The sequence below is a fragment of the Aegilops tauschii genome, chromosome 7, assembly GCF_002575655.3.
Source record: "Aegilops tauschii subsp. strangulata cultivar AL8/78 chromosome 7, Aet v6.0, whole genome shotgun sequence".
NCBI classification, from domain to species: Eukaryota; Viridiplantae; Streptophyta; class Magnoliopsida; order Poales; family Poaceae; genus Aegilops; species Aegilops tauschii.
In genome coordinates, this window is record NC_053041.3 from 633,443,057 (window position 1) to 633,456,178 (window position 13,122).

Below are 13,122 nucleotides of genomic sequence, written 5' to 3' on the forward strand. Positions count from 1 at the left end.
ATTTTTCGTGTCGATTAATACAGTTTGTATATATATGTTCTTTTAAATTCTATCTTGACACTTCAGATCTGAAAAAAAAACACAACTTTGTTAAGTAGCTTCTTAATTATGAAGCAGATATGTATTACATATTGCGCATAGAGAACTCCCGCAAAAAAAATGTACATAGAGAAGTTTGTTCCATCTAGTGTTATAGAAAGCTAGGATGTCTTCGGGGATAAGCTCTAGAAAAGTTGAACATAATAAAATGAACAAAAGAAAGGGGCGTACGTAGTACTTTAAAAAAATCAATCTATTCATCTTCAATCATGACAATACAACTGAAACCAGAAACAATGAAAATTACATCCAGATATGTAGACTACATAGCGACGACTACAAGCATAGAAGCGAGCTGAAGGCGTGCCGCCGTCATCGCCCCTCTCTCGCTGGAGTCGGTAAAACTTTTTGTTGTAAACAGTCGAGAAGTTATCATACTAAGGCCTCATAGAACCAAACGTACGTACATGATCAACACCAAATAAGAGAGCATCTTTTCAGCTCAACGGACATCAACCAACCAACATCCTCTTGGTCCACCTGATTTGTAACTTTATAAGAGCATCTCTGGCGATACGCTAAAAAGCTTTAGAGGAGTAAAAACATTTTTTTATCCTCTAGCCAACACTTAGCCGATCCCTTATAATCGTTAGAGGGGGTAAAATTTTACTCCACGGCCTCCCCGACTCATAAAAATACTCCTCCGTGACTTCCTTCGCGTGCGTGGCCGCCTGGCGACTCGTGTGAAGCCCCCTTGTCAAGCACTCCCTCGACGGTGGCTTTGGGCCTCGCCGGCAACCTCGTCGGCGACCTTACAGCCCTTTTCCCTCGTCTGGCGTAGGCGCAGGCGCCGACGCATGCTGGTGGATACCTTCTCGTCTGCGACCGGCAGGCCGACGAGCACGAACCTTTCCATGGCCGCCACGGTCGCCCGGCACTCTTTCTCCCGAAGCAGAGCCTCCACCGGCACCTCCCTCGTCCGGCCGGCGACGAGCGTCCCCGCCCAGTCCGTGACCAGCACCATCCGGGCCGGCCGTTCATCACCTCCAGCGCGTCGTCAGGTGCGACTGCCCGTCCCGGCTCCGGCGTGCCAGCCCGAAGTCCGCCACGCGCATGCACTCCACGCCGTTGTGCATGTAGTGTATGTACTCCAGCCCCCTCGCTTCACGCCGTAGTGCATGTAGATCTTCGTAGTGGTAGATCCCGGCTTCATGCCGTAGTGCATGTACTCCAGCCCCTCGCCACGTCGAGGATCACGCTCCTCTGCTGCGCCCATAGCAGCACCACCGATCCGTCCGCGATCACGCAGTGGTACAGGACGCCGAACCCGCCGCGGCCACACGGGTAACCGAAGGCTAGACACGGCGGTGATCGGCAGCACCGACAATGGTGACCGGGCACGTGACCTACTGCGACATGCGTGTCCGACATGCTCTCCGACGTTGATGGTGTGGTCGCCATCATCGCTGCTTGCTGCATAGCAAGTGTTTCATGAAATGCTTAAGCCAAATAAATTTTTACTCCGTTAAATTTAGGGGGTCGGCTAGGAACGGCCATTTTTTAAGGAGCATATCTGCTCGTTACTCGGCCGTTTACTCCTTTAGAATTTAGGGGATCGGCGATGCCCTAGGGCATATCAGTTTCTGGATCTTAGAGAGCAACGACACCCTGACCTCCTCTCCATGTGAAGAACATGGAGAGGCACAAACCTTGCAATTAAAACCCAAACTACTAGAAAGCTAATACTTTAAGATGTAAAGAGGGGAGAATGTGATTAGTTTTCTTATCTCAAAAGGGTAGGCTCCTCAAGAGCAAAAAAATCTATGAACTTGCACAAATGTGCACATTGGTCACGAACTTGCAAAGCTGAGAAAACATGTGTCGAACCTGCCAGACTGTCTGAGGGGATTACCAGCCTTAGAGAAGTTCAACATAACAAAGCAAAACAAAATAAAAGAGCGTACCTACTACTCTATGATCAACACCAAACAAGGGATCATCTTCTCAACCAACTTCCATCAGCTAACACCGTCTTAGTCCACTTGAGTGGTTCGGCATATATAGCAAGATGTGGATCTTAGAGAGCAACAACACCGTGACCGCCTCTGTTTTACCGGCAACCGGATCTTCCATTGCTGGCTTTGTGAAGAACATGGTAAGGAGAGGCACAAACTTTGTGATTAAAATTTAGAAAGTTTTTTTTTTTGAGGGAGTGCCATCATGGCAGTTTTTATTTGATATCAAATAAGGATATATTGTTCAATAAGGGATAGAATGGAGGAAGGCGTATTATTCATCCACAAGCTCGAAGGATTAACTCCGTTTGAGCGAAAGTTAATATGAGATAGAGGGAGTAATACTTAAGATGTAAAGAAAAAAAAGGAAGATGCAATTAATCGTCTTATCTCAAAGGAATGCATACATTAGCTGCATTTGGAATTAATTGTTGTGGCCGGCTTAGTGGAACAAGTAAAATCTCCACAACTAACTTGATTCCATCGTGAGGACATCAAAGGTCAGAAACCGCCAATAATAAGTCTTTGGTAGAGAGTTTTGGGCCTTGCACTAGGGCTTTCTACAGGACCTGCCTCGGCCCTTGATTGTGGGTGCATAGGCTTTAACACGATGCACACAAATAAACTTGAATGGATTTCTTCAAATGCATAAATATGTAAAGCATAAACTCAGGCGCCCACTATTGCACTGCACATTTGCGTTTCCTTATTTCGTTGAAGATCACAAAAGGTACAGTTGCCTTAAATATTGGTCGGTGCACGAACGATTTACTATAGACAATTGTTCTAAAATTACCATATGCTGCCTTAAATAGCGCTGATCTGGAACAAACCTCTTTTTTCTAATGTTGATACTGCATACTGTCAAACTGATTGCACATCAGATACATCGTACATGGATCATGAGGTCCTGGAGCGTATACTTGATGGAAGAGAGAAGCCGACAAATCTATCACTTGCACTTTTGAAGGATATCACAGAAAATTTCTCAGATGATCGAGAAATCGGTCACGGTGGATTTGCAACTGTTTATAAGGTAAATTGCTTTTTAACCATAAATCAGGCATATGATATCTAGAGATCGCACTTGGAATTTTATGTTGGCTTGAGCAGTCCCCGAGTTAGCAAAACTATGTTAATAATCGGTGTTGCCAACTAGTAAATACCATATATAGATGTTACATTCGTCTGCAAGATGCTACTTGATTCTAGCAGTATCTGGTATATATTGAAGTCAGACAACCAGGTATATTCTTTGTGTCGTATATTACGGAATTCTGTCCTAGGATCGAACATAGTATCCAACATTAATTTGGAAAATGGAACCGCCTTAAGGTTGTCATGGAGCTACAAACCTTTTTCCTAGCATATATGTGCATGTGTGGTGGTGCAATTGTACTGTAACATTAGGGGTCTGTTTGGTTGGAGACTAGTGTGGCCAAGCCAAAGTGTGGCTAGCCACACAAGTATGGCAAGCCACACAAGTGTGGCTGAGAAATTGGACGCTAAACTTTGGCAAAAGTTGGCAAAAAAATTGTCTCTATGACAAGTGGGCCATAGGGGCAATAAAGTGTGGCAAAAATCAAACACATGCCAATTAAACTGTGGCTACCAAATGTTGGCTTGGCAAACTGTGGCTGGGAACCAAACAGCCCCTAGGTGTGCTCTCAGGGAAAAAGGGGCTTCCGTCGGTTGCTGCATCCCAAACTTCTGTATTATCTTTCTTGCACAGTACCTTCAAATTCAGCTAAACACTTTTTGAATGCTCACAAGAGAAGTTAAACAGGGAGTGGTTCGTAATGGGAACGTTGCTGTTAAAAGGATAAGGAACAGTCATTCAATCAATGAGACTTTATTTTATCGAGAAGTCGACAGCCTGTTGAACATTAAACATAAAAATGTCGTACGCTTTCTTGGCTTCTGTGCTAGCACAGATCAGATAGCCATACAAATTGCAGGATCAAAACGACATATTTATGCTGAGGTAAGAGAAAGACTACTCTGTTTTGAGTATATCAGCAATGGAAGTCTACAAAAGTATGTTACTGGTACGTCATTCTTGCAACAAGCTCTTATTTTTACTAACTTATCTTTATTTTCCAGGATCAAGATGTGATATATACATTCATAATGCAATTTAGCACATGCACAAATCAAATGATGGAAACTTTTATGGCTCACTGTTACTTTTTGCATTATGTAGATGAATTAAGAGGACTGGAATGGAATACACGCTATGGAATAATTAGAGGAATCTGTGAAGGTTTGCATCATCTGCACACGGAGAAGCACATATATCATATGGATTTGAAACCTGGCAATATACTACTAGATAATGATATGGTGCCGAAAATCACAGATTTCGGTTTATCAAGACTTGATGAAAAGTCAAAAACCATGAGTGAAGACCGTCTCGGATCACTGTAAGCTATGCATCAAAACATCATAATTTCTCGGCATCTTCTTTCACATTTTCTGATGCTGTAATACATTGAAATGCCGACCTTTTTTTGCAGAGGATATTGTGCTCCAGAGTACATATCTGAAGGGAAAATGTCATTCAAATCAGACATGTACAGTTTGGGCAAAATAATCATTGAGCTAGTGACGGGAGGAAAGGAGATCCTCAATAATAGCAACACTGTAAGAGGGTTCTATCTCGCCATGCAGACAATCTTTTTTGTAGAAATATCCTAACTTTCTACCTTGCATATTGGTTACCATTTTCTTAATAATCCTACTTAATTTGCATATTACGGTGTTGGATGGATTATCTAGTATAAGAACATATTTAGAATGAAAATATAAGCAACATGATGGTCTTACTCGAAAACAAGCACAGCACCGGAACGTAAACGCTTTAGCAGCTCGCCATATTGAGTTCCATATCACCCGTTCCACCGTTTTAAATCGGTGCCAACACATGGTAGCTTCATATGATGGCTAGAAACATTTATATTTAAGCCATGTGGCACCGGTATTAGTGCATGATTTGGGTCAGTCGTATCTACATAGTCAAGTCAAAATTGAGGAACTAGGGTTGACACAAGATCCCGTCGGCGATGCACTGATGAGAATGATGACACGAGAGACAGATCTACGTAGGTTTAGGCCCCCAAGGTGGGTAAAAGTTCTACGTCCTACCTTGAAGATCCTGTATCTTTTGGGGGTGATTGCAAGGATGTATGTGGACGGATGGCTAAAACACTAGATCTGCTAGAGCTTGACAGATGTTTCATAACTTCAATTGTGGTTGTCCTCTTGCATGGCCTCGGGCTTCTTATATGCATTCTTGTCTTTTCTTAAAATTTGGATCAAACAGACTTGCCACCGAGATCCTACCTATATCCCTTAATTGGCTAACCATCTATATTCCATGTGATTTCTTCCTTATCCGCATCTGAGTCCCTTTGTTGCTTAGCCTAAGAGGGTCTTTTAGGAAAACATGTACTCAAATGCAGTCAGGTCATCGTGTCTTTTACAAAAAATATGTTATTCATATGAATAATGGTATCTTCGTCGACATGCCCCCAACAATACTCAGAATGGTGTTGAACATGAGTATTGTCAAGTAGGTCAGAACTTCTCTGACCAAGCTTCTGAGAAGGTCGTCCCTAGAACTTACTGAGTAATTTGCTTCGGATTTTCGGGTATCTTGTCTTGGTTTTACGAGTTTTTTCCTTAAGATGTGCTCTAAGTAAAAACTCGCTTTCCCTCTCAGAATTCCCATCTCCTAGAAGATAAACCAGAAGGATATGGACTATCATCTTTTGTTCATTGATAGATGAAGATATGCATGCATTGCACACTTTCCTATAAATTTGTTTTGTTATTGTGATAATCTCGCATATGGTTGAAGCAAACTCCATCCTATCCAGTCAAAATGGTGATGACACGACCCATATGACATCTCTGAAAGATCTTGTTCACACCGTGTGTATTTATTCCTAGTTTCACGCACCCCACCTCTTACAATCTCTTTGTAAAACCTTGAGGATTCGGGCATGAATAGGGTATTGATGGATGTAACCACACGGAGCTTCGATGCGGGAAATAGACCAAGGCATCACGGTTAATTCTTCATCTTGCCGCTGACTTGTAAATGGGCATGACATGGGGCGCCCAATGACACTTGGTCCTGCAATGACAAGCTTTCCATGTCAAGAAGACCATTTCCAACGTCCACATACACTGAAGAAGGCCTTGGCCTCCTAGCCTACAAGGGGCTCATCACGAGCAAGGATGTAGTCCCCTGGCGGGGGGGGAGGGGGGCTACTGTAAGTGAGATTTTGCCTAAGGCCTCTTCTCGAAAGAACCGTTTCATTGATGTACCCCCTATTTAGAGGGCTTCAACTTCCTCTGTCTGGCTTTATTGGTGAGATGATTCGATTGCACGGCATAAACCATCAACCTCGATGTCGGCTCCAACGTCCTCTTTGCCCTCTACACACATGTGTGTGTCCTGGCTAGGGATTCGCCCTGACTATGAGCGCTAGAAGCCATTTCCCCCTCAACTACCTTGTGCGGCGCCTCCTCCACCACCCCAAGTCCATCTCGGTGGTCACCCGCATCTCTATGGTTTTTATATGTTAGTCTAGTAGTGTTAATAGTATTTTTGTATGTCGGTGTAGTAGTGTTAGTTCAAGTAATAGATTCTTCTTCTTGAATTCTTAAGGGTTTGAGTAAACGAGTGCCCAAGCGTGCGGGCTTGAAGTAAATAAAATGACCAAGCGTCCAATATGTGTTTTCCTTGGTTGCTATATTTTTGGGAGAATGTGTAACGACCCAGATATGGTAGTATCTGAATCTCTGTGGTCACTATGCTACTATCTAAACTGAATCTTAGTAGCTAGCACAAATAGTACTTGATAAAATACCACAAAAAAATCACATCTAAGAATATAATGTAAATCCAGAGTGTTTATTACCTCATAGCCCACAGACTAGTTCGCACAGCAAAAAATAACAAATAAAACTATGGAGTCCCATCAACGCGACTGACAAAGTTGAGTATGGACATCGTAACCCTACGTCGCATCCATTACTCGTCATATAAAATCCTTGACATGATAAGTTGCAGTCATGCAGGTTAGTATATTGAGTGGACCGACAAGTGACACCCAAATGAGACCTATCATCTATATGCAAGGATATGGCTAAAATGGAAAGCTCTAAATTTTATTTTGCATAAAGCCAATTTTATCCTACTATCAAAAGATTGTTCAAGTACATATATACAACGAGATATATTCAACCATATTTGCACCTGCATCAAAAGGCTACATATATACAACCATATTTGCACCAGATATATTCACGTAATTCCTATAAACAAAGTAGTTTGCATAATATTAAAAACATAGTTTGGATTAAACACGAAAGTAGGTTATATATAAAATCAACAATATCCAGAAGAACGAATTAGTACCCACACCTTCACTACGTGCATGCGAGGAGAAAATCCATCTATATGGTCATCCACATTTATCTCTATGACTTTTTTATGTATCAAGCCTTTTTCATCTCTCTTGAAGCAAAAAGAACACATGTGATGCTCAATTTGGGAAAAGATATTAGGAGCTTACGTGCTTGATGATAGACTTTTTTGCATCGACCCTAGGCATCTAGCACCTGCATCTAACTATGTGTAGAGGAGAGAGACGCATACAAGGGTTTTGTGGTACGAGTCATCATGTCCCATCACTTTTGAGGTTATTTTTTAAAACTCTTTGATTTATTCTATTTATGCCATATTTTGTGGGATGACAGGTACTTAGGAGATGGAGACACAGATGGAAAAAATCAGGAAAGGAAACACCATTGGTCTACCAACAAGTAGCAAAATGCATCGAAATTGGGTTACTCTGCCAAGAACGTGAACCATCCAAGCGGCCCTTTATATGGGATATAATAAATGATATCAGCCACATGGAAGTTTTAAACGAGGAAATCAACAATGCCAACGAATATACATCTGGGAAGGTAAAGTCTTGAATGTCCCTGGCCATGTATCTTTATCGTACTGAATACATATATGTCCTGCACTTTTCTTGCAGATAAGCTCTTGCCTAGAGGAGGATGATATGCTTGGAATTGAGCCACTCAAACTACATTTCCCTTTTGCCCTTAACAAACAGATGTCATGCGAGATTCAGCTAACCAATGAGACAGACTCTTACATTGCCTTCAATGTCCAAAATATGAGCCCCAAGTCATACAACACACAACCACAGAAAGACATTATGCCACCACGGTCCAAGTGTAACATTGAAATAACACTGCAGGCACAAGGCAATGTGCCAATAGATATGCAGCGTGCCAATGAGTTTGTTGTGTGGAGCACCAAAGTGAATGATGGTATTGCATTTGAGGATATTACTAAAAGCATGTTCATCAAAGAGACAGTCAATGTGGTTGATGAGGTGAATTTAGATGTGGTTTTTGATGTAAGTGGGCCACAAGAAGCAAGTGACAAAATTAGTGAGGTGAGTTGTCTAAGAATACTAACTTGCAAAGCTTTGCATTTAGTTAGCATTGAGCACACATGATCATTCATTGTAGTTAGAGAGCCGAATTAATAAACATCTCGATCAAATTGATTCTTCAATTATTTTAATACCACAATATAGCCAGTAGTCCTATTATATGTAGATTAGATTAGCTTACACTTCTTTCCTTTTTCAAGAAGTATTAAATCAATAGGAATAAATTTAACTCTTGCTGACAAATCACAAGTCATAATTTTGTTTGTTGATATGTCTCACCAATTGTGTCTGTGTGCATCAACACGTGATACAACCACTAGGATCGCTAATCTAAGAAATAAAACTTTTTGCAATGCTTTGTCTAGTTAATTATCAGCCGATACAAGTGAAACCTGTGTGTAATGAATAATGGTGCAAGTAAGAGCAAACAATGTCAGAAAAGTAATGAAGACAAATTTCAGAAAGGGAAACTATGGCTTTCGGGGTCCGATATTTTGAGTATTTTTTTTCAGTTGGGATATGTGAACTAGTATTGGTTACCAGGGGTGTAAGACCCCTTGCATACTGCACACAGCCACACAAAGGCATTATCACACCACGATCCAAGTGTAATGTTGGAATAACATTGCAACCACAGGGCAATGCCCTCACAGATCGTGCCAATGAATCTACTGTGTGGACCAAAGTGATGATTGATGGCCTTGCAATTGAGGATATAACTACAAACAAGCTCATTAAAGAGGCGGACACCATGGTTGATGAGGTGCATTTGGATGTGGTTCTTGATGCCAATGAGGTGCGTCATTCTAAGAATATTAACTTACACAACTTTGTCTATCTAATTAGTGGTCGGTGCAAATGATCTTTGATTGTAGTTGGAATGCCAAATTAATATACTTCTAGATCAATTCTTTTTTTAGTTATTTTGATACGTCCATATAATCACAGTAGTCCCCTTATATTTGTAGGGTCGGGCTATTCATCACCCAGGGTGAAGAATAGTTATTGTTCACCCCCTCTATTTTTATCACTGCACCATATTTTACTTATCGTAATTTTTCCTGATGTCGGTAGTCAAACGAGAATGTAAGAAAATATATATTGATCGTAAAAAAATACTTTTTATAATGTAAAATTACGAACAGAAAATATAGTTTACAATATACATAGAAACGTAATTTTGTGGTCTTGTGACTTATATTTTGATTTTCTTGTACTGATGCTTTAGTGAATTGTACTGATGCTTCCTTTTGTTTTTCTTCTTTGATGCACTAACAACGCAGCAGACAATGCCACCTTTAATACAGGTATTGGTTTTGGGGTATTCATTTTCCTCTCTTCCCAGATCCTCCATCTTCGGGGTGGTTTCTCAAATGCTCACATGAATTTTGCTTTGTCAGATCATAGATGATACAGCTGGGAAAATCTATTGCATAGATGCACATCAGAAAGAGCCGTTGTAAGTGCATAGAATAATATGGGCATTTGAATATTATGGCCTCCTTTGGTTCATAAGATAGGAATAGTATAGGAATATGAAAATCATAGGAAGTGAGATGACATGCATCTCAAATCCTATAGATAAAGAGATGTTATTTGATGCATAGGATAGGAATTTTTCCATTGAGTCTTGGCCAATGTTTTTTTTCCTTTGAAATGTGAAGGATTGATTCCTATCCTACTCCCTTCGTCCGGTGAAAAGTGTACATATAGAAATTTTAGGACAAATTATGGAGTGGAGTAAAAAATGCATTGGAAAGGTGCAAGCCACCATCTCTCTCCTCTTTAATTACCTAAGCCCCAATGAGCTAAGTGCATGTAGAAATTGAGGAGACCATGCGTAGAATGTTATTGGTCTTGATTACCGTGTGATAAGAGAGAAACATTTTTTCTTAATTTAAAGTGCATTGGGAAGATAGAAGTGCACTCTTTTGTGGACAAATTTTAAACCCAAATGCACACACTTCACCGGACGGAGGGAGTACATAGGAGTATGAATCCATTCCTACAAACCAAAGGGCTCCAAAGGAATTTTTCCTACAAAGTTTCTATCCTTTGCAATTCCTACAATATTCCTATGAACCAAGGGAGGCCTAAACCTCTTTTTCAAGTGAATGCACTAGTTGCGATTATCCTGCATTTAATACCTTCTTATCATACAGCATTATAGTGGGTACCTCACTTGGGAATGTTAAGACATGGAACTATGACACACAGGCAAGTTACTGTATTGCTTTGGTAGTTACTATTTAAGACAAAGAAAGAAATTTATTACCTCGTGCCCTCTGTACAAAAAAGATGCTCGCAGCCCAAGCAATTTTGATTTTATTCATAAGAGCATATGCAGTTTCTTTTGATTGCCAAATACCAGGAAAAGCCTGTGTTTGGTGATGGTAGATGGCAAATGTTTTTACCCACTGTTTTCTCATGGCAGTATTTCAGCAGTTATTGAGTGTGTATTTAGGTCATATTTGCTTACATTGGACTAACAATTTAGTCAGTTGTGTTTACTGGCAGAAAGTGGCCGGTTTGACTAAGGTCTCAGCAGAACCTGGCAAGCTCTCTGACTTGTTTGTCGACATAAGTTTCTTTCACCATATGTACACTGATATGCTAATAAGATGATAGTTCTCACTGCAGTTACGGATGTTAAGTTCATTGCACGAAAGGGATGGTTTGTGGCAGTGTCATCTGACTGTGTCGTCCATGTGTACCACTACGAAAAGGAAATGCGAAAAGTCACGAGTTTCAGAGCTCTGGGTCGTGCAGACGTTTGGTGTACATTAGCCGTTCATCCAACCCAGCCGTATGTGCTGTCAGGATGTGCTACGGAAATAAAGCTTTGGGACCTGAATTGCATACAGACATTTGAAGAGCACTCGGCTGCTATCATGGCCCTGAAATTTAACCCGGAGGACACCAACAGTTTTGCAAGTGCTTCGCATGATACTACAATAAAGGTTTTTCTTCTCTCTCTTATTTCTTTGCTAAGCAATGTTTGATTCAATGATGAAGGCGGGATACTACAATAAAGCTCTTATGGTTGGTGTTCAGGTTTGGAGTATTGATTCTCCCAAATCCAAGTATACTTTGTTTGGGCATAGGCATGTAGTGAACTTCCTGGATTTCTTCACGCGTGATGGTCAGCAGTATTTGATTAGTGGCTCTTGGGATGCGACTGCCAAGGTCGGCTATCATGTTGGAAAGTACATTAAGTAACGTACATGTGATGGTCAGCAGTATTTCTAACATTTCTAACATCCTTGTGTGCCTTGTTTCTTTTTTATTTTCCATATCAGATATGGGACATGGACAAGAAGGAGTGCGTTCATACACTTGAACATGAGTCTGCAGTTTTTCAGGTCGTTTCCCATCCCAATCTTCCAGTTCTAATTACAGGTACAAAGGATGGTGATGTTCATGCGTGGAGCTCAAATGATTTCAGGTAACCACTAGAGTATGCCCTTATCAAACACACACACACACACACACACACACACACACACACACACACACACACACACACACACTTTGAGAACATGGCACCTCTACATGACATTGCACGCATGCACGCGCGCGCACACACACATGCCGGTTAGCCTCTATAATGGTAAATTACTGAGTGTTTCATATTTTCCAGGCTCAAGAGAATACATAACTTTCATGATAGTGGATGGGTTGTGGGTCTCGCATGTTTGGTGGGATCAGGAAGGTAATCAATATTTCTAGTTCTTATTAATTTTCTTACTTCCCCTTCGTAGCATGCTTAGCTATATAGATAGTGTGGTCATTTACATCCTTTTCGTTTCCTATGAATATAGATTAGTAAAAGCATGTGTTCTTTTATCTATCTGCAGGCTTGTAGTTGCACACAAAACTGGAGTGTCGTTGATGGAAATTCGTGATGAAGAAGAACAAGGTGGTAGCACAGGCAGCAATGAGAATTCCTTATCAGCGACAAATTTGGAAATCCAAAGCTAGTACCACTTTGGAGTATAACTCATTTTTCTCGAAGTGATACATATGGCACGTCTACGTAGTTGACCATCATGTCCAGCATCACGAATTCCTAGATCTGGAATTTGAACTATTGCTTTTTGGAGATGAAAAGTGTCGCTCGGAGCTCAACAACCAGCCAACTCTCTCACAGAGGTGGGCATTATCTAGATTGTGTGTAGAAGATGATGGTTTCATGAAGATTAGTTATTTTTGCTCGAGAGTGAAAGGGTATATACATTTGCTTGAAAATGGTCTAGGTGATGACTTCTGAATGAAGAGATACGCTATAAAGTAACAATCTCATGGTTGGGGATCCGATCCACCTATGTATTATACTATAGATTAAAGGTAATTTACGGGTTAATCAGAAAAAAGAGAATTTATGGGTTAACCAGAAAAAAGAGAATTTATGAGTCAATCTGAACCATCTAGCTATTAACAGTAAGAGGATAGTAGAACGAGGCTTGATCTCTCGAGACACAAGTAGGTGACACAAGGATTATACAGGTCCAGACCCCTCTTCGGTGGAAGTAAAAGCCCTAGTCATGTTCTCGCGTAGAGATGTTTCTTGCGTATGGATTTGC

At 40.9% G+C, this 13,122-nt stretch overlaps 1 protein-coding gene across 1 annotated transcript; it reads left to right on the forward strand.

Moving 5' to 3' along the window:
* The first annotated feature begins 669 nt into the window (after positions 1 to 669).
* LOC109782482 (uncharacterized) lies at positions 670 to 12,920 on the forward strand. Its single transcript, XM_045231138.2, has 14 exons — positions 670 to 3,090; positions 3,841 to 4,102; positions 4,258 to 4,477; positions 4,571 to 4,697; positions 7,824 to 8,036; positions 8,111 to 8,539; positions 9,177 to 9,335; positions 9,826 to 9,846; positions 9,940 to 9,998; positions 10,702 to 11,499; positions 11,594 to 11,725; positions 11,839 to 11,984; positions 12,180 to 12,251; positions 12,397 to 12,920. The coding sequence occupies exons 1-10, from the start codon at positions 2,950 to 2,952 to the stop codon at positions 10,790 to 10,792; spliced, it is 1,722 nt and encodes a 573-aa protein (XP_045087073.1). The 5' UTR covers positions 670 to 2,949; the 3' UTR covers positions 10,793 to 11,499; positions 11,594 to 11,725; positions 11,839 to 11,984; positions 12,180 to 12,251; positions 12,397 to 12,920.
* The last annotated feature ends 202 nt before the right edge of the window (positions 12,921 to 13,122 follow it).